Raw genomic sequence first — 22,881 nt, 5'->3', positions numbered from 1 at the left:
GGAGACAACGGAGAGGAGCAGTCAAGGACAGCAGCAGGAAGAGGGGGAGTAGAAAGAGAGGAGCGCACCCCAGCAAGAGCAGCAACCGAAAGGGAAGCAGGGGCCAAAGAAACCTCCATAGCAGGAACAGGGGGCGCAAGCACTGAAACGGGAGGGGAAGGAGCAACAGAGCCAGAAGGAGGAGCTGAGGAAGAAAGCGAAGCCTTCTTACCCGCCGGGGAAAAGGAAGGAGAGGAGCCAGGCTTACGCTTTTGACTTAGAGAGACCGGTGTCCCAGCAACTACGTACCGGGCAACGGATTCCAGTGTCTCAACAGGAGAAGCCGAACGAGAGCACACACGACGGCCGTTAGGAGAGCGATGGACATCCGCCCGCACCGACAGGCGGCGGGGAGAGCCGATAGATGGAGGAAGAGGATGGGAAGGAGGATCGGAGGGGGACGAGGAAGGAGACACAGAAGACACGACAGACCGGGTAGAAGGAAGGGGAACCCCAGACAGAGGACCAGGAGGAGGATCCTTCGGGAGAGAACCCAAAGGGACAGAGGAGGGGGCAGTGGGCGCATCAGGGTCCAAGGCCTGGAAACGGTTGTGAGTCTGAGGAAGGCGGGAAGGACGAGGAGAGGAAGAGCGCAACACGCGAGCATAAGAGATATTAGCATAAGGCGGGAGCCGGCGAACCTGGCGCCTCGCCTCAGGAAAGTTAAACGCTCCCGGTGCTTCAAGTTGAGGACGGCTGCCTCAAGCTTGTAATGGACACACGCACGGGAGAAGGTAGGATGGGCCTCACCGCAGTTGAGGCAACGAGCCTGGGGAGAAGCGCACTCCGACTTAGAGTGACCTTCGCCACCACACAAAGGACAGAGAGAGACAGTCCCGGAGCAGCGGAGGGCACCATGCCCAAACCTCCAGCACTTGTTGCAGAGCCGAGGAGAAGGAATGTACTCCTGGACAGAGCACCTGGCACCAGCAAGAATGACAGAGGGTGGAAGGGTCCTACCATCAAAGGTAATCTTCACAACCCGGAGGGGTTGACGGCGACTACCACGAGGGGGACGAGTAAACGTGTCCACCTGGAGAATAGAATGGCCCTGGGCAGCGAGGATATGTCGAATATCGTCGTGGCAGTCGCGTAGGTCCCGAACACCGGTCGCAACATGGGGCGGGAGCAAAATAGTGCCAACACTGGCATTCAACTGAACGTTCTTCGAGACCCGAACGGGGGTCTCGCCAAGGCAGGATAAGGCAGCCAAGCGGGAAGCAGCATTCTGAGAAGGAGCAGCAACGACACGCGTACCGAGACGAGTGGGGTTAAAAGTAATGGAGGCATCCACGGAATCAATGAGATGTCGATGAAGGGAGAAATCGTCAGGAGGCGCAGAATCAAGAGGGAGGAGATCAAAATATTTGGCCCACGAAGCGGGACCAAACAAGGCTTGATAGGTAGCAGAACTGGAAGGAATCGAGCGAGGGCGGCCGTGACGAGAACGGCGGTGAGAACCCCCAGAGAGAGAGGGGTTAAAAGGCGCAGTAGTTACAACTAGAGAAGGAGCCGCGCCAGGGGACGAGGTAGTCACCACTGGGGGCTTGGGGCTCGACCCAACCACAGAGGAGGGAGGGGAGCCAGGGGAAGGAGTCAGAGAGGCCAAAGGAGGAGCAAGGTCGGGGCCCAATGCAGCGGAGGCTACAGAGCCCGGTCTTCCAATACGGACCGACTCGGGGGCTTGGTCGCCCACCCCACGAGCCTGAAAAGGTAAGCCAGAAGCAGCCGAAACAGGGGTTATCATCTTTACGAAATTACGAATTCACTCACGAATGTGCCCCCACACCCACCATGGAGCCACAATTAGAGGCAGGACACCCAACAAGAAGCTATCGCCGATCTTGTCGGGGCCTCCTAGGGGTGCGTCGTGAGTATACGCCCCACAAACGCCACCTTAAGAAACCGACAGTCCGTCGAGATCGGGTTCAGTGACGAAGTGGGGATTGACAATAAAAGGTTCCCCTCGCTCTCGACGTCGGGTACTGCAGTTCTACGGGTGCAAGAGCATGCCTCCTCAAGCACCCGGGCGTCAAAGTAGAAGAAGTCCAAGGGAAGAACCAGAACGAGCAAAAGGTCGGCAGGAAACGGCAAGCAGATAGGAGAAGATGGGGAGAAAAACGAAACAGAAGGAAAAGGAAAAGATGCCCAGCAGAATTGGAGAGGACGGCAGCAGGAGCACAAGGCTAGAAAAGGACAGAGGACTGTCCCAAGGAGCATCACACTCCGGCAGCCGCCCACTAAGCCCCCAGACGGCGACAACGAGCTGAGCGGGGAGGGGGTAGATAGGAGAAGAGGGGGGGAGAAAAACGAAACAGAAGGAAAAGGAAAAGATGCCCAGCAGAATTGGAGAGGACGGCAGCAGGAGCACAAGGCTAGAAAAGGACAGAGGACTGTCCCAATGAGCATCACACTCCGGCAGCCGCCCACTAAGCCCCCACACGGCGACAACGAGCTGAGCGGGCCCAACAAGAAGCTATCGCCGATCTTGCCGGGACCTCCTAGGGGTGCGTCGCGAGTATACGCCCCACAAACGCCACCTTAAGAAACCGACAGTCCGAGATCGGGTTCAGTGAAGAGAGGGGGCTTGACAATAAAATGTTCCCCTCGCTCTCTACGTCGGGTACTACAGTTCTACGGTTGCAAGAGTATGCCTCCTCAAGCACCCGGGCGTCAAAATAGAAGTCCAAGGGAAGAACCAGAACAAGCAAAAGATAGACAGAAAACGGCAAGCAGATAGGAGAAGAGGGGGGGGGGAGAGAAAACGAAACGGAAGGAAAAGGAAAAGATGCCCAGCAGAATTGGAGAGGACGGCAGCAGGAGCACAAGGCTCGAAAGGGACAGAGGACTGTCCCAAGGAGCATCACACTCCGGCAGCCGCCCACTAAGCCCCCACACGGCAACAACGAGCTGAGCAGGTGGGGGGGGGGGGGTCAAGTAAACAAAATTGCTGGGAATCTAGCCAAGCAACATTCTATACTATCAACAAGATGTACAGGATTGAATGATTCTAGAGCCGTATGATCAGCCACTAAGAGGCAAAAAATATTGAAAAACAAAAATGCAGCCATTTCAATTGAAGTTGTTAGCCTCTATGGTACATGGTATTTACATTTGGTCTGTAAAGGCAATTGAGTAGCTATTATCAGATTTAAACCCCATCTGTGAATTATGTAACACAAGTGTGTTAAGATAAATCGTAAGGTAAGGTAATGGTTATCTCCGCAAAATTTGTACGTTATGACTGCAGTGGTGTACACCCAGCATTGGTTTTCGCCCTATGTAAGGGCCAAAGTACCTCGTGTCGGGCTTTTAAAGTTTAGTAGCAGTTCAGATATCGTGTATCGCGACATAATGTCTGGTAACACTTTGTATACACCTCTACTGTACAACCCTGGATGGCACTCCCGACCGTCTTAGCGGGAGAGTATAAACGGGCACAGTGAGAAAAAGGTCACTGATGGCATGACAGTCCCGAACGGTTCTGATAAGGGTTGTTACTGGGAGTGAGAGGGAAGTTTAAGCCCATAGTTTACCCAATCACATACAGTGTGACCAAGACTACTGCTACCCCTCCTGCCTGTCAAGGAAGGAGGCGATTGGCTCTTTTCTTATATTGCCTGATAGGGGTTAAAGTTAAATGAATGCGTTTGGGGAAGACTGCCACCGCTCTAAACACCCTAATGAGAACAGATTGCCTTACAGTCTGTTCAGCGCTATCTCCCGACCTCTAGCTGGTAGGGGAAGGCAGCCTATCAGAACTTACGCTATCTAACCAGCCTGTCGAAAAACTGTTAAGGTGTCCACATTGACACATTATCCCCTTTGCCGCCCCTCACACTTTTCTATACCACATTTGTAAGATGGGCGGTGTTTACGACCTTCAGAGAAATAAATCAGAAATTGCATTTATAACATTTATATTACTACACAATAGAATTTTATTCTCTTTGGAGTTAATTTGTATCAATCGATTGAGTTACAAGTTTAAACCATTGATTTAGTATTACAATAATGAGAACTGATGGGGAACAACTATTGAGCGTAGAAGCGTGGAGCCTCACAGATGACGCGCCTCAGGTGGAAACAGGAGGAGTCGTGCCAAGTGACACCATCGTTGTACAGGTTGTTTAACACCGCCAGACAGTCCTCGTTGCCTTCATCGTTGTCTGGCTGTGGCAGTCCTCGCCTGGGGAAGACAAGTGGTTCTCAAGGCCATGATCATTACCAGTCAACACCAATAGTTTTGTTTACGGTCAACAAACCAGTTCTCACCTGCCGGTGCTAGACCAGTTAGAGTAGGGAGAGGAAGTGCCAGATAACCACGACCAAGACCTCGAGTTACGTTTGTTGCCGCTCGTCCAGATGTGGCTGATGTAGTCTGAAATTATACCATTTTCATTACGTCCAAGTTAGTCACTCAAAGCCTAGTTAAACACCCAGACCTGCTTTTCAACTTACGTGTAATCATATAGTTGGAAATTAACTCTTGCTTCCTGTGACTTTCAATACTGACGGCCTGGAAACCGTTGCCAAGTCCAGAGCAGTAATAGGTTGCTTGCTCCCAGGTGTAGAGTCGACCAGAGTCGTGACACCATGAGAAGTGGTATGCTCTGCCGTCCACTACCTCGTCAACCTGACAAGTTACAACACAAATTATGTTAACGCTCATTTTAATTACCAATTAACCTTAAATACGTCCATGAGAAAGGAAAATAAAACTCCTCTTACCAGGGGTTTAGCAGCATGGTTGCATAAAGATGAAGTTGGACGGAAGGTAAAGGGAGTCAATAGTGGAGATACTTGTTGAGGAATAAAGACCTGAGGCTGGCTTGGTAGTTGTGGCTGAACAAACACAGGTTGTTGGGCTGGTAGTTGTGGGAAGGGTTGCTGGGATTGAGGAGGTTGGGTGGGGCCGCCTTCAGGTACCAAGAGGTTTCCACTTGAGGTAACGAATGGCCTGTCAGTGGCTCCCAATATGGCGGGAGCAGCGTTGTTATTAATGAAGTATTGGGCCCAGGATGGCATCACTGCCGCCGCCATCACCAGAAATATTATGGCAGCCATCTGTAATGAGTATTTATTAAATCTATATAAATAATAATGGAAACGATCGTTTGTTCAAAACTACTAATCTCCGAAATTTCTACACCAATGGCTTTGAAATTCTCACAAAACTACCCATTTGCATCCGAACAGGTTTTTATACACAAATATCAAATCCTACCGTAAAAAGTTTTGAAAGAGACTTTCATGATTAGGAAATCTTAAAACCCTCTACCAATTGCTTTTAAATTTTGACAGTTGCATTTGAATAGGTGTGCGTTTATATATCAACTATATAGACGGCACATCTGTGACTGGTAAAAACTTCTCTAAACAGCGCCATCTGTCTCACGTAAGTGCTCCACAAGTTCAAGTAATTATGTTACAATTCCATTTCAATGTCTGCAATTGCATTGATGAATTGAATTTTTAGAGATCTATTTATTTATTTTTATTCTATTTTGTATGACATTGCATTGAAAGAGCAGCGTTTACCATACTGTTGATTTTGGTTTATTTTCCTATCGTTTATAACTTTTTTCACCGATAGGAACATCAGATCATTTGGGAATGCATCGGGTGAGGGAGTGGGGGAATGCAGGGAAAGACGAAGAGGAATGGAAAGGACAAAGGAACAGGAGTGGGGGAGTAAGAGGGGGACAGGATGACTGGTAGGACGAGGGGATGGTGGAGTGGGGCGAATAGTGGGAAGGACACAAGGATGAGAGGACAGTGGAGGTGGTAATAGTGGGAGAGGACTGGGAGACGGGAAATTTACCATGGCTTAGAAACTCACAAGAGTTTAAGAGCCACAACGTGTGCGGGAATAGTTATTAATACAAACGCAAGTCATTTCAATTTAGGGTGTGAAGTGGAAGTTTAGTGGGACTGAGAAGTTCAGCATTTAAAACTATCGTTAAGTTGCACGTAAAAAAAAAAAAAAAAAAAAAAAAAAACCCTTTGAAGTTAAATAATTTTGCAAGACGAGCAATGTATATGCTACCGTTGAGTTTAATAGGTATATTTTAGACAAGATATTAATAGTGAAGTTTCACAAATAATGTATTGCTTGACAATACCTATCCAATGTTTAAAGTAATTACCTTTTATCGAAGGCTAACGTAAACGATGAGTGCTATTTCATCAAGAAGTTTTCATTGACAGGTTGATCACTTACAATAATCAATGTTACACACCTGGTTTCCGGTATGTGAAATTACAAGAGCATGTTTATGGCAGAGTATACCTCACTGGAGGCGAGTCGTGATCCCACCGGCATGACCACCGGAAATTTGTTGTATGAGAAGTGAATGAAAGCAATGTGTTTACAGATTAGTTCCGTTCTTTATGCACAATTTATTAAACTTTGAGCGTTTTGTCAAGTACTAAGCAAGGATTCACAAGCGTTTTTTAAATAGAAAGTTAAGGATGCAAGGGAGAGTGGTATACGTAATATTTATAGCGTCAATAAAATTTGTGTAGACTGGTATCTAGTGAAGGTAAGGGTAGTTATCTTTCACGAGAGCCATGAGGAATATAGATAATTTTTAGCCGAGTCATTCCTATAGTTTAAATTTAATTTAATTTAGATACAAGGTTTAACCGAAATCAGTAGGAACAGGAGTGGTATACCTGAAGGTGCTACATTAAATTACAAATGTTTTTACAGTTTTTCCTTGCAATACCCGTGACTCAAACTAGTCTGCAACTTACGACGCCTCTCCGAACTAAGAAGAGTAAGGTTTTAACTGCTCTAGCGACTAATAGTTTGGAATGTAATGAACGAGCAAAGTCATTAATTAAACTTTGTTATGGATAGTTAGGAGTTTCATTTGCAAGTAACGATTATAGTAGCTTCCAAGTGAAATGCATGAATTTCATTAAGTGAACAGTATCCAAACCACTTCATCCTCTACAAGTAAGCTCATAGAGCAAGGAAAGTTTAGTGCTATTTCGGAATCAAAATATAACTTAAAATTTTAGAAAAACTTAAACACTAAATATTCATATTTTAAATTTAATTTTATTCAGTTTGGAGCAGTTTAGCAGGATATGAATTTAGAGGTTATTATCCACGGAGGTACCTACATCTATAAGATGCCATGGATTTGTTTAGCAATGTTGTACTAATTAAGTGTATAAAATAGCCAATTGACAAAGTTAAATCTTTGTCAAGACGTCACTTTTGTGGATGTCATAATCTAGAAAACAATTCTTACAAAGATTATGAAACATTTAACTGTACAACGTCTAATACTTTATTACCAATAATACTTAATTATTACCAGTAATACTTAACATAATACCACAAACCTTCACTAAAATAGGGTGTCTTTCTGTAGAGGTGAGGAGGTAACTGACACACCTCGGCGCCAACTCCCACTTTTATACTCACCACACTGCTTCTCATTGGTTAATAAAGTCTGCAGCAACAGTTCCTTCCTGGCTTGTAATTGGCTACTCCTCAACAGGGGTCCAAGATGCTAGTTACTCTTGACGCTACGACCATAACATGCAAGTGGCCAGATGCCGCCGCCAGAAGTGGCCATTGACAATATCAACAATGCAGGCAAGGGCCACTTAACCCCATAACTATCTGAACATTACTTGACCTCCTTCACTGTTATGTTTATTTTGTTTATTTATTGTTTAAAAATTTATTATTTATCGTCATTTACCTTATTGTTAGTTACAACATAGAGATGGAGAAGAGAGGGATGAGAGGAAGACTTGCGCTCCCAAGACAGACATTCACAGTATATTTAGCACTAATGTAAAAACTTTTACTTGTACTAAAATGCTTATAAAAGGTTCCCATACCAAAGAAAAATAATAAGTTTACAGTTGTAAAGTTCCTCTAGTAGTGTGAACTATATTGAAGATGAATTGTCAGTTCAAATATTATTATAATATAAGAGGGGAAGGTCTCCTTCATCCATCATCTTTACTGATCCCCCAGATATGTCACCCCTATGTTTTTTTCTTATTATTTTGTAAACACAAATACTACATAATAGAAAAGCATGAACATCATCATTCACATTTATAAGGCAAGAAACACATGAACAAAACTCAAGAGCAGTAAAACAAACACACAAACAAAAGTCGTACAATACACATAAAATGGAAACCTAAACATAGGTAACATTTAAACACAGTCTGAAAAGAGAAAGCACCAGAGCACTATAACCCAACATAACCAGGCAAGAAACACGAACAAAATTAACCGTATCTCACAGCACATCAAAACAGGTAAATAAAGCAACACAAATCAAGAACCACACACACAGTTAATCATCATTATATTTATCCGGAAATAGACGACGAGGGTACTTCTTCCTGAAGGCATCCCACCGAGCCCACACCTCCGCAGACAAGGAAACGTAACGACGCGATCCCCGCGGTCGATACATGAAGTACTTCCGCCCCCGTGGAGGGGGCGGAAGTCACGGGAAGAGGCCACACAGAGCTCAGCTGCACCGGCGGTGGAACCACGAGAGGCTGGAGCACAGAAGCTGGCCCTACAGAGGGCAGCAGCACAACGGGCACAGTCGCAGGGGACAAAATCACAGAGGGCGATGACACAGACGCTGACACCACAAGGGGGTGGAGTAACAAAGGGCGGCTGAGAAGTGGGCAGCAGCGCAGCAGTTGGCAGCACTGAGGACAGACGCACGGAGGGCACAGACATGGACGCTAGAGGCATGGGGGTCGCAAGAACAGAATCTTTCTTAAGAACCATCACCAAGTCCCCTCCCTCTACCGCAACCGCGGCCGGCGCCACAACCGCCCAACCCGGGGGAACCAGCAACCAGGGATGCAGAGGCAGCTGGAGAAGACACAGGATCAGATGACAATCCCACCACAGGACCCATCACCACCGCAGTGCAGCCCACAGAAGCCGCAGGCACCCCAACATCATTGCCCACATCACCATCCAAAGAAAACGAACTCCCAGAGTCACAAAAATTCCTGACGTCGACCCAGGTCTCACCACGAGGCGGAGACAGACTCGAAGCTCGCCGAAATCGCTTGGATACAGGTCGTCGTAACTATCACCCTCGCTAAGAGGCACCGCAGTAGAACCTCTGGTCGGCCGCACAACTCCACACAGTGCACGATCACTCTACATCACAGCCTCAACAACCGGGGAAGAGGACCACACACCGCGGGAGACATCACCGCATGCACGTCAACATGGGCCGAAGACACATCTTCCGGACACAGTGCACGGCCGGGCCGCATCCTCGATGACTGGGGGCACTAGACCACACACCACAGGAGACACAACTGGAGACTTGACTGGAGATGGGGGCAAGCGGGCATGGCTGAGGGAGGGGAGCCGGGGATGCACTAACTACCACCCCGACACTCACACCACCAGCCACATGTAGGCTGGCATTTGAGAATGTCAACGGGGCACCAGACGACCGGGAAGCATCATTCATCACAGCAGCACCTGGTGACAGGTCTGGGACTGCCAACGGGGCAAAGTCCTCCTCCCTAAAAAAATTCAGAGGGCCAACCCGGCTTGCCCCACACCCCCAGCCTGGTGGCCCGATGGCCCGCACTGGAAACAAGTGCGGGGCTGACCTACATACAATATGTGTACCATGAAGCCCAGAAGCAGGAGAGACGAAAGGATATAGTCCTTCAATTGCATCGCCACTGTGTGGGTCCCATTCGGGATACTCGTCCACCACCCAGAGGAGACAGCATTCATATGGACACTCACGACCAGCCCATATCGGGTGAAGTAACGCTGGAGTCGCTTCACCCACTGAGTCAAGGAACTCGAAGGGAGCACCATAAACTCCCACATAGGTAGTTTCACTGCATCTGTTCGACACTTCCACCGAACCACCACCCTCAGGCATAGTAAACATCTTCCCATCATAGCGGTCCACAAATTCACGATACACACCCGTGGAGCTGAATTTCATAACAGCTCGATGCCCAGATACAAGTTGAACGGCGCACACAGACGCCACATTCATTCGCAACATGATATCAATCATGACCACTTCAACAGCCGGGTATGACGCTGGTCCAGTGAATTCCAGGCCAATGGTAACCGTCAGCTTCACAGGGAGGAGGGGGGCTGCCATCCCTCCAGCCGACACGGCCTAAAGGGTCCACTCACAAACACAAACTACCACTGACCAGCAAAACAGGAGCTCACAGGCGACGCGTCCGCCTCCACCAAGAGCTAGGCGAGCACCCCGACATCCCCCAAGTGATTTGGTATTGTTGCCTGGTCCCTAGATACGTCGCCCCCATGTGGTCCGATATAGATGCCTTGTCCCCAGATACGTCACCACCAAGTGGTCTTGTATTGTTGCCTGGTCCCAAAACACGTCATCCCCCCAAGTGGTCCGATATTGTTGTCTGGTCCACAGATATGTCACCCCTAAATGGTCCGATATTGTTGCCTTATCCCCTGAAACGTCACCACACCAAGTGGTCGATATTGTTGCCTGGTCCACATATATGTCACCCCCAAGTCGTTTTGTATTGTTGCTTGGTCCCAGGATACGTCGTATCCCCCCCCCCCCCCTAAGTGGTCCGATATTGTTACCTGGTTCACAGATACGTCACCCACATTTTTTTTTAATTTATGGAAATACACAATATATACAAAGTAATCCCAGTGTCAAGTCACCAGTACAAACACAAGAATAATGAGGTTATCTTGTAGTGATTTTCAGGGCTTAGCGTCCCTGCGGCCCAGTCCTCGACCCGGCCTCCTTTTTATTACACCCCCCCCCCTCCAGGAGGCAACCCATAGCAGCTTTCTAACTCCCAGGTACCTGTTTACGGGTAGGTAACAGGGGCAAAAGAAACTCTACCCAGTTTTATCTCTTATCTTTTATACGACTACGAATCCGAGCACAATCCACTCAGCTGTCAGGCTCCCCAACAGAGGAACAGTATAAAACCAAAATATCATAAAACACCAACATGATACACAAACGAAAATACACAGAAGTACTAAAAAATAGAATGTAAATAAAACCAAACCAAACACAGGAGCTTCCAACACAGGGTAGCAGCATAGACCGGGAACGAGGTCACGCACGCTTGACTGGTTTTTACTGATACTTATACTTCTCTGGAAACTGTTGCACAGGATACCAAGAACAGTAAGAATCCCAAAGAGGTGACTCCTCCTTGGTTGGGCGGATTGGGCACCACATAAATTCAGGAATGACGATCTAGGGAGGCGTCCGGACCTGATTCGACGACATGGGCCGAAGACACAGATGACACAGGCTGGAGAGGCAGAACCACGGAAGCGCAAGGCACAGAGGACGAAGATCTAGAAGACAGAGGGCAACTGCGCAGAGGGTGGCTGCACAGGGGGCAGACGCCCGGGGTCTCCAGAAGTTCGTCGTCTGTGGATGATGATGTGGGCGACGCTGTTGGAGTGCCTGCGGCTCCTGTGGGCCCTGTTGCTGCAGTGGAGGTCCTGTGGTGGGACTGACACCTGGCCCTGGTCCGGTGTCTTCTTCGGCTGCCTCTGCGTCCCCGGTTGCTCGTTCCCCGAGTTGGAAGGCTGTGGCACCGACCGAGGTTTCGCGAGAGGGTAGGGACTTGGTGCTGGTTCTTAAGAAAGATTTTGTTGCAACGGCCCCCCATGCCTCTGGCGTCCATGTCTGTGCCTTCCGCGCGTCTGCCCTCTGTGATGCCGACCGCTGCACGGCTGCTCTCTGCTCAGCCGTCATTTCTTACTCCGCCCCCAGTGGTGTCGGCCCCTGCACCATCGCCCTTTGTGATTGTGTCCCCTGCGACTCTGCCCGTTATGTTACCGCCCTGTGTTCGGCTGGCTCCTGTGCTTCAGTCCCATGGGGTTCCACCGTCTGTACCGAAGAGCTCTGTGCGGTCTCTTCCCGTGACTTCCACCCCCGTGGTAGAGGGCGCCGAACTGGATGTTTCTGACGTCATGCATCGTCAGCGAGGATCACGTAGTCACGTTAACGCATCTGCGGAATTGTGGGCTCAGCGGGATGCCTACAGCAAGAAGTAACTGCGTGGTTGATTGTTCATTAAATCACTGAACTATGTGTTTACCAGATCTCTTTTAATGGGGGTCCCAGACCTTATGGTTATCCTTCGCTTTAGAGTTAGTTTTTCTTTTTATTTCGGAAACAAATACAACAAAACAGAAAAACATCAACAGCATCATTCACATGAACAAAGCAAGAAACACACTGACAAACTGTAGAACAGGGAAAACACAAACAAAAGTCATACAATACCCAAAATGAAATCATAACCGTAGGTAACAATGAAACACAGTCAGAAAAGCAAAAAACACTTGAGCATTATAACCCAACAATAACTGCATTATTGTATCCAGTGCGGGCCATCGGGCCACCAGGCTGGGGGTGTGGGGCAAGCCGGGTTGGCCCTCTGAATTTTTTTAGGGAGGAGGACTTTGCCCCGTTGGCAGTCCCGGACCTGTCACCAGGTGCTGCTGTGATGAATGATGCTTCCCGGTCGTCTGGTGCCCCGTTGCCATTCTCAAATGCCAGCCTACATGTGGCTGGTGGTGTGAGTGTCGGGGTGGTAGTTAGTGCATCCCCGACTCCCCTGCCTCAGCCATGCCCGCCTGCCCCCATCTCCAGTCAAGTCTCCAGTTGTGTCTCCTGTGGTGTGTGGTCTAGTGCCCCCAGTCATCGAGGATGCGGCCCGGCCGTGCACTGTGTCCGGAAGATGAGTCTTCGGCCCATGTTGACGTGCATGCGGTGATGTCTCCCGCGGTGTGTGTTCCTCTTCCCCGGGTTGTTGAGGCTGTGATGTAGAGTGATCGTGCACTGTGTGGAATTGTGCGGCCGACCAGAGGTTCTACTGCGGTGCCTCTTCGCCGTCTTGATGCTCTGCACCATACTGGGTTGCACCTCAGTTCTGGTGCCTTTCGTTTGACTCCCATCCTTAGCTTGTATGTTGACACTGGCTTCCTGTCTCTCAAGGACCGCCGTGATCGCTACTGTCTTCGCTATCTTGTGCGGTCCTTGCAACATCCTTCCTCTCGCCTCTGTCGTGCTTTAACTTTTACCCCTCCTGCAGTTCCTGTTCCTCTTCACCACTTCCCTCTTTCTGTCCGGTTATCTCGCCTACAGGATTCTTGTTCCGTTCGTATTTCTGATGTTTCTCCTCGTGTTGTTCCTTCTTTGCCCCCGTGGAGGGTCCCTCTTCCGTGGTTTTGTACATCCTTGACCCGTATCACTAAAGCTTTTACCCCTCCTACGCTTCTAAAACGCCTTTTCCTTGAGCACTTTTCTTCTCACTCCCGCTCCGTTTCTATCTTCACCGATGGGTCTAAGTCGGCGGACGGTGTTGGCTACTCTGTTGTTTTTCCTGATCACACTTATATGTGTCGCTTACCTCCAGAGACTAGCATCTTTACAGCGGAACTTTATGCTATTCTCTATGCTCTTCGTCTCCTGCTTTCTCGTTGTCAGTCTCCCTTTGTAGTTGTTGTTGACTCTCGTAGTGCCCTCATGGCTCTCGGGTCCTTTAATCCGGTCCATCCAGTAGTTGTCGAGATCCAGCATTGGCTGTTTCTTGTTCACAGTAAATTTAAGTCGGTTGAGTTTTGTTGGGTTCCCAGCCATATTGGTGTGTCTTTAAATGAGCGTGCGGATGCTGCCGCCAAGGAAGCTGTCCGCTCTTGTCCCATCTCTCGTAAAGGCATTCCATATTCCGACTTTTACCCGGTTATCCATTCCTCATTCCTTACCCGTTGGCAGGCTTCTTGGTTGTCTCTTACTGGTAACAAGCTACGCACTCTTAAATGTTGTGTTTCCTCGTGGCCGTCCTCCTTCCACCGTAACCGGCGGTGGGAAACCGCTCTGGCGAGGTTGCGTATTGGCCATACTCACTTAACCCATGGTCACTTGATGGAGCGCCACCCTGCTCCTTATTGTCCTAGTTGCATTGTCCCTCTTACGGTCATGCATGTCTTTCTTGAATGTCCTGACTTGCAGGACAAGCGTGTGTCTTGCTTTCCGACCGCCCCTCGCGGTCACCTGTCCCTCGATAGAATTCTTGGTGACTTGGATACTTTTGATATCGTTCGCCTTATGCGTTTTTGTTCTTGTATTGGTATCCTTGGTGATATTTAGCGCCCTCTGATTATTTTGCGCATTTGATGGTTCTGCATAGCCTTCCCGGTTTGGTGCCTTCTTTTGATAATTACTTACTTACTTACTTTAGTGATGCGGGTCAGAGAAGTACAAAATTTGGGAAGGGCGACCCTCCACGAGGGCAAGGAGGGAACAATATGAGGAGAAACGTTAGTAATACGAACCGAAAGAGAATCTTGTAAGCGAGACAAACGGACAGAAACTGGAAGGTAGTGAAGAGGAACAGGAACTACAGGAGGGGTAAAAGTCAAAGCACGATATAGGCGAGAGTGAGGATGCTGTAAGGATCGCGCAAGATAGCGAAGACTGTAGCGATCACGGCGATCCTGGAGAGACAGAAAGCCAGTGTCAGCATACAAGCTGAGGGTAGAAGTTGAACGAAAAGCACCAGAGCTGAAGCGCAACCCAGTATGGTGGAAAGGATCAAGACGGAGAAGAGTAGAAGGAGAAGCAGAAGAGTAAGCAGGGCAACCATAATCGAGCTTAGACAGGAAGAGAGAGAAATGCAAATAGAGGAGCGTGCGCCTATCCGCTCCCCAAGAAGTATAGAACAAAACCTTCAGTAGGTTAAGGGCCTTAGAGCATTCAACACGGAGGTAAGAGACATAGCGCGACCAAGACAAACGAGTGTCAAGGAATAACCCCAAAAGCTTCGTGGAATCTTTTACTCAAGGGGATGACCATAAAGTGTCAAAGAGGGACGAAGAGCGACCCGCTTCTGAGTAAAAGTTATGGCACAAGTCTTAGTAGTAGAGAACTTGAAGCCATGATTGGTGGCCCAAGATGACACGGCATCAATCGCAAGTTGAAGCCGCCGTTGAAGGAGAGGCAAATCTTCACCTCGACAGCAAAGAGTAAGATCGTCAACATAAAGAGCGGAGAAGATGCCAGAAGGAAGGGAGGAAAGGAGACCATTGAGGGAAACCAGAAAAAGTGTAATACTCAGAACACTACCTTGGGGCACACCTTCATACTGCCGAAAACAGGCAGAGAGAGTGGCACCAAGCCTGGCTCGAAAGGTACGACGAGAGAGAAAGCTTTGAAGGAAGAGGGAGATTACCACGAAGGCGAAAAGAACGAAGTTGGGACAGAATATGGTATCTCCAAGTCGTGTCATAACCTTTTTCCAGTTCAAAAAGGACAGCAACAACGTAGGTCTTCGCAGCAAAAGCAGTACGAATATAGACCTCCAAGTTCACCAGGACATAAGTCGTGCTGCGGCACTTGCGAAAACCAAATTGAGAAGGAGAGAGGTGGTGATGGTGTTCCAAGGACCACATCAGATGGACATTTACCATATGCTCAAACAGCTTGAAAACACAACTCGTGAGAGCAATATCGCGGAAGTCCTTAGGGGATGTACCGAGAGACCCTGGTTTCCGAATAGGGAGTACAAGGCATCGAGCCTGTCCTCAGGGACGGACGACGACTCCCAGACCTGGTTATACAGATTCAGTAAATACTGAAACGTGCACGGAGGGAGATGGCGAAGCATCTCATAATGAACGTCATCCGAGCCCGCTGCCATAGATCAGCAGAGGGCCAGGGCAGACTGAAGTTCAGAAAGAGAGAAAGGATCGTTATAAGGAATGCGGAGATGAGTGTGGAAATCTAAAGGATAAGATTCAAGAACAGGCTTATGAAGGAAGGAAGGATTGAGGAAGATGAGAACCAGAGCTAACAGAAGAAAAGTGGGAACCCAGTTCGGCCGCGACCTTCACTGGCTCCGTCACAAAGAGTCCCACGGAGGTGGAGAACCGCCAAGACATCTGGAACGAACTTGCTCGCAATCTTGCGGATCTTCAAGATCTGCGGTAGAGGAGTATCGGACGTAATGGTGAAAACATAAGATTTCCAACTCTCACGTTTAGCATTACGGATGGTCCTATGGGCCAACACACTTGCCTTCCGAAACAGAATAAAAGAATCAGCCGTCTGCTGGCGGTGGTGTTTTTTCCAGGCTGCACGCTTACAGCGGACAGCCCGAGGACAATCCGCATTCCACCAGGGAACACATTTCCGTGTGCCCCGGGAGAAAGAGCGAGGGATAGAGCTGAGGGCAGCGTTGAAGACAGTGTTATAAAAAAGGAGGAGGGCGCAAGGAAGAGGCAGAGAGGAGAGGTCAGAGAGAGTAACACGGAGGGTGAATAGGCACCAGTCAGCCTTGGCAAACTGCAACCTAGGGAAGGAAAGGGCAGGGTGGAAAGAGAAAAAGGAAACGAGGATGGGGAAATGATCACTGTTATGGAGGTCATCAAGAACCTGCCACGTGAAATCTAAGAAAAGGGACGACGAGCAGAGAGAAAGATCAAGACAGTAAAGGGTGCGAGTTCGAGAGTCCACATGAGTGGGCTCACCAAAATTCAGAAGAGATAGAGAAGAAGCGAGGACGAACGGTTCGAGAAGACGGCCTCGGGTGTTTGTCAGAACATCACCCCAGAGGGAATGTCGACAGTTGAAATCACCCAAATGGAGCACCGGCTCTGGCAAGGAGTCCAGGAGGTGCTTAAGATCAGGAAGGGAAAGAGGGACATTTGGGAGATAAATGGACTGTATACCATTTACCCACAAAAACACTGGCAGCAGAACAATGGATAGGGGACGGAAGAAGTAGGGGGACGAAGGGAATATCAGAACGAATTAATTGAGCAGTAGAGTTATGGGCCCCAGCAAGAGCTTGGAAGAAAGAAATAACCACGAAAGTGACCAGGACGAGCACAAAGCATTGGTTCCTGGAGACAAACACAAAGTGGTGTAAACTGTGTAATTAGAAGTTGGAGTTCATGGAAATTGGCATAAAATCCACGAATATTCCACTGAAAAAAAGACATTATCAAAAAGAAAGGACAGTAACAGAGAACAAGAAAGAAATGAAGGTAAAGAGGAACACAGTTTATTAAAGAATCTCAGGATCAGGATCAGGGTCTGGATCAGGAGTAGGGTCGGCAAAATCAAGGTTAGGGGGCATGGGTAAACTTAGTAAGGAGAGAGGGAAGGGAGCGAGAGAACAGACCAGAGGCGGACTGACGGGGTCCGGAGAAGGAGACAACTGGGAGGGGGCAGGCAAGGACAGTTGGAGGAGGGGGGGCAGAAATCAGGGAGTGCACCTCAGGAAAGGCAGGAACAGATAGGGAATCGGGGGCGGAAGAAACCTCCATATCAGAGACGGGGTTCGACTACTGAAATGGGAGGGGATGTAGTGACAGAGTCAGAGGGAGGGGGTGAGGAAGAAAGCGAAACCTTCTTATCCGCCGGAGAGGAAGGAGAGGAGCCAGGCTTACGTTTCTGACTCGAAGAGACAGGCATTCCAGTAACAACGTATCGGGCGACAGACTCAATGGTCTCAGCAGGAGAACAGGAACGAGAGCGAACAACACGAAGATTGCTGGGAGGATGATGGATATCAGCCTGGACAGACAGGTGGCGTGGAGGGTCAAGAGACTGGGGGAGGGTCGGGAAGAAAGAGAGAGGGGGGGGGGGAGATGGGGAAGAAGACAAAGAAGATATGGCAATAAAATAAGATAAAACTGGGTAGGAAGGGGGGGGAAACCCCAGATGGAGAACTGGGAGGGAAACCATCTGGGACAGGAAGCAAGTAGGGAAATATGTGACTAGACCCGCGCGCACCACTTGCCAGGTGGCACTCACGTGAGTGGCACCTGGACAGATGGCGTGCATGTGTCTAGTCACAAAGGGTTTTGGGGGAATTTCCCGGAAGTTTGGCGCGTGTCGGATGTAAGTGGAGCGCGCGATTCTTGTCCTCGGGGTTTTGGGGAGCTTTTTCTGTGTGTTTGGTCAGGAAAGCGGGAAGCCCTGTTGTTTGGGATGTAGGAGAGTATGTGGTAGAGTAAGAAATAGAAGGATAAGAGTGGAATAAGAGGAAAGAGTAGTTAAATATGTATGTGTGTTTGTCATAGACTTAATCCTGTGTGAAGATAATAGTTTTGATGATCGTAAGTAAGTAGAGGTTGAGGGGATTCAACATAGTGGATATGTTGTTTGGGGTGGAGGGGAGGGGGAGGGGGGAGGGAGAAGAGAACCCCCATACCTGAGAGGAAAGCCTTTACGTCCATTAGCTTCCCCCTACAGGAAGTCGTAAGTGTTGAGGGGTAAGAGAGCGAGAGAGCACCCTCCTGCGGAAGTGGGCCATTTGCCTTAAAGGCTTTTCGATGTCTTCAGAGTGGAGATGTTCATCCCACCGCGGTTCCCCCTCTACTGTGGATTCGTTAAGGAGGAGCGAGGTACATACTCCTGCCGACAGACAGACCCACACCTGTCAGCCATCAATCACTTCTCATTTGACCCAGGGCATTTCATTCCCCTCACACACACAAACGCGCCGTTAGTTCCCTGCGAGACTTCATCCGCTACACACACTCGTCATACAGCTCCGCGTCATGGAAAGGCGAAGCTCTACAGCCTGCATGAAATGCGGAGTGTTTTATATTCCATCACCAAATCAACTGTGTCAGCTGCAATGCGCAAGCTGTGAAAAACCGCCCCTAGGACATTACGACATCAAATGCAAGCGATGTCAGCAGATTTTCTGTGATAACTGTGAGTGTTATTCATATTTAATATTCCACAGTTCATTTTATGGCATCCACAGGTGAAATATCGCGTGTGTAAACTACTATAGTGTGAGAATATTTACTTATTCGGGCTATTACATTCCACACAGTTAAATATGTTCTTTCCAATTTCAGTTTACAAAACCGTGAAGTGTCCTTATTGCTCACCTGCCCCGCGAGGAGTTCATCGCCGGAATGAAACTTCACATAAACGTAGGTAGCATATAAAATACACTTCTCGTATCTCTATTTCATCCAGTTGCAAGCGAACACACACACACACACACATGCATAATAAACATATTTTTCCCCATTCACCCATGCTGAATATCATTTGTTCCATTTCAGGTTATAATCCCTACCTCAATCGACGGAGGGAACAGATCGACGTCATCGAGTCTATACCACATTCCTCACACACTGAGCTAAGGAGAGCAGATCTCACTCGCGGCCAGCCCCCGCCCCTTCATCAAGGTCAGCCACGCCGCCAGATGGGGGGCTACGAGACCATATCATCCTGTTAACACGATGTTACGGATTCATACCCACTCACCTGCTCAACCCCTTTACCATGACATAAGTAAGTTAATACTGTCTTATTTCAGTCTATTTCCTAAACATATTAATTCCCACTAGTCTGTTCCCTCACCTCATAATATATATATATATATATATATATATATATATATATATATATATATATATATATATATACATATATATATATATGCTTTCATTCTTTCTAGAGATAATATGTTTTTCTTTTTTTTCACAGATGACACACCACTGTGCATAGATTTGGCATCCAGCAGCGCTGAGAGCAGCGGCCGTGAGAGTGACACAGCAGAGTGGACATTACCCTCATCCGGCTCTCACAGGGAGGGGAGGGCTCGTTCACGCGCTCACTCAACCCCCCGTTCCTCCCCCAGCCCCATACCCCAATCAATCAGCGACAGCAGCAGCAGCAGCAACAGCAACAGCAGCAACAGCATCAGCAGCAGCAGCAGCAGCAGCAGCAGCAGTGGTGAGAACAGTACCATTAACATCACAGACAGTGACTCAGACAACAGCTCAGCAGACCGTGACCTTGACTCGCAAGCGTCTGTCAATTCGGACTGCTTAGCACCGTCTGGCGTAATAGCTGACCGTGCACTCTCCCCCATTCATGTCGGAGGGGGGCTATCACCACCCCCCACCCCTCCCAGCCCTCTCCCATCACCCCCACCACCTCTCTCTCCATCTCCCCCACCTGCCCTAGAACTTCAACCTCAGCTGCTGGATCGAATTGATAACTTTAACGGCGGTTATGTTCGGCTTTCATTCTCCATACCAGAACATGTTAACACCTCCCCAGGACTCTATCTGAGAACATACAGGGATTTTTTCATTAATGAGGTTCGATCCCTTTTCTCTCCACAACACCCATCCCTCCTAATTTACCCAGACATCACTCTAATTGTGCGGAATTTAAATGTACAACAAGACGGGGAGGAGGACCTATTGGATCCTATAAATAACGATGGCTTTCCCATACGAGGTGAGGGGCGAACGATAACTCTAGAGGAAGTAGAAACTCTTATTGATTTTTGGACTGACGAATTGACAGGGAAAATATCCCAGTACCTGGAAGAGAAGGTGGGGTCCAATGTCTTGGTTGAGTGGCTCACCGGGTTTTACATTAACTGTGGTCAGATTGAACATCCGATAAGATTAGGCTCGCATGTAGACTATCCTGAAGGCTTGCGTGGAAAAAAATTGGTTTTCAATCCAGAGGGAGAGGCGGATATTTGCCTTATGCAGTGTGTTGCAGCTTATAAATGTTTAGCTAAGGGGATGCACCTAGATAATATTCGCGCTAGATCTGTGAATGCTAGTTGGTGTCTCAGACACATGAATTGGCCAGCAGATGTCAATTCTGCAGTGACGTTTGAGGATATTCACAAGGTAGAGAAAATGAATAAAGTCAGTATATTCATCTATTCACTAGAAAGAGATGAAAATGCTAGACGACGACAACGACACTACATTACACTAGCTAGGAAGGGAAGAGGGGGATATACAGACGTCATACCACTGCTGATGTTGGAAGCTCAACACTTAGTATTAATTAAGGATTTTAACCAATATGTACGTAATATGCGAGGTCATGGAGATCTAATCCCAAGTCATCACAGCTTCTGTCATTGTTGTTTGATATCACTCCCAGCAGATAGTATGCAGAGTCATGAAAGTACATGCAAAGTACATCAGACTCTCAAATTCTACCCACGAGAGAGGAAGATTACTTTCCGTAACTATGGACCTAGTCACATGTGCTTTTATGACTTTGAGTGCATGTTAGATCGCTCGAACCCTAAGGGAATGATAGAATCACGTCACAACGCAGTGGCGTATGCGTACATTATCATTGACAGACAGATGAATATTGTTGAGAAAGATACTTATTTGGGTAAAGATGCGGTCAATCACTTTGTAACCACGCTAGAAGTATCATGGGCTAGAATCAAGAGGGGTTTAGTATCCTATGAACTTCACATGTCCCAGCAACAGCAGGCGATATTTGAGACAAAAACAGCCTGTGAACTCTGTGATGAACCTTTTAACGGGGAAGATGTAATCAAAGTCCGTCATCACGACCACACAGTAAGATTCCACAATTATCAAGCAGCTTACTGTGATAGATGTAATTTGCAATGTATAAATTCATACAAGTTCCTATACACTTTTTCACACAACGCTTCCTATGATTTAGGAGTAATCCTAAACGAGATGAGAGATAGATCAGGAAGTGAAATAGATATATTAGCTAGGGATGGATTTAAATTTATGAAAGTTGATGTGAACAACTTAAGATTTTTGGATAGTTTAGCCCTTCTCAACGGCTCGCTAGGAAGAATAGCCAAGGATCATATTGATAGTGGGAAACCTACCACATTCACTTTGGCTATGTTAAAAGGGGTAAATAAAGCGGCCATCCCAAAACTGCTCACGGGTAAACAATCATTCTGCTATGATTATTTATCCTCTATGTCTGTGTTAGATGAACCACAACTCCCTTCTCGCGATAAGTTTTACAATACACTAAAAGACGAAGAGTTGTCAGAAACAGATTATAAACAAGCCTTAGAAATTTTTGATTTGGCTAAATGTCGTAACATAGGGGAGTATCTGCTCCTTTACATCAAAGTGGACACAGGTTTGCTAGCTGATGTGTTCACAGTCTGGCGAGACACCGTGCTTGCTCTCTACAAATTAGACATTTCACACTACATTTCTTTACCCTCATTTGCTTGGGATGCGTTCTTGCTTAAATCGAAAGTTGAACTTGATGTTGTGTCAGACCCATTGTTATATGATTTACTTCGTCGGAATCTCCGAGGTGGGTTCACCAGTGTGACGAGACAGTACACGAATGTGGAGAACAGGCACACAGGCTTAGATCTATGGGAAGATAGTAGCTACATCATTTACTTAGATTTTAATAGTCTTTACGGGGCGTGTATGACTGAACTACTCCCTCGTGGCGGGATCCGGAAACTGACACACGATGAGCGTGACGTACTGCTAGAGCATGCTTGGAGAATATCCCATGTGATGGGTCCAAGGGATATTGGGTGTTGTGTGATACACTGCAGGTCCGACCGGAGGTAGCTAGGTATACAGATGAACTACCCCTTGTTCTTTCCCATACTTGCATTACCGAGGAACACATTTCACCCTACAGTAAGAATATTCTTACAGAAGAAAGTCACGGGCTACCTAAAAAAACACTAAATTAATTGCTTCTCACCTTCCTCAGAAAGACTACCTCGTTAGTCTGGACTTGTTACAGTTGCTCATGCGCATTGGATTAGAAGTAGCTAAAGTTCACGACATCTACGAATTCGAGCAGGAGAGTTACCTTAAAGACTTCATTGAAACCAATGTTCGTGAACGTGCCAGTACCAAATGCGCGATAAAAAAAAGGCTTTCAAACTCGTATCAAACTCTATATATGGAAAGAGTCTCACAGATGTATCTAAATATGGGAACAAACACTATTTGGTCACAGATCGTAGTCATTTCCTGAAACATGC

At 47.8% G+C, this 22,881-nt stretch overlaps 1 protein-coding gene across 1 annotated transcript in view; it reads right to left on the bottom strand.

Annotated features, from left to right (window-relative positions):
* Positions 1-3,942: 3,942 nt before the first annotated feature.
* Positions 3,943-22,881, bottom strand: part of LOC138372408 (uncharacterized) — a 45,555-nt gene continuing 26,616 nt past the window's right edge. The window contains exons 2-5 of the mRNA XM_069337879.1: positions 4,771-5,106; positions 4,501-4,675; positions 4,315-4,420; positions 3,943-4,228 (exon numbers count right to left, since the gene is read on the bottom strand). Coding sequence (XP_069193980.1) covers positions 4,075-4,228; positions 4,315-4,420; positions 4,501-4,675; positions 4,771-5,106 — 771 coding nt within the window. The 3' untranslated portion in view covers positions 3,943-4,074. The remainder of the gene's footprint in view (positions 4,229-4,314; positions 4,421-4,500; positions 4,676-4,770; positions 5,107-22,881) is intronic.

This window comes from Procambarus clarkii, chromosome 38 (assembly GCF_040958095.1).
Source record: "Procambarus clarkii isolate CNS0578487 chromosome 38, FALCON_Pclarkii_2.0, whole genome shotgun sequence".
NCBI lineage: Eukaryota > Metazoa > Arthropoda > Malacostraca > Decapoda > Cambaridae > Procambarus > Procambarus clarkii.
Note: the sequence above shows the minus strand (reverse complement) of the source record. Positions and strands in the feature narration are given on the sequence as shown.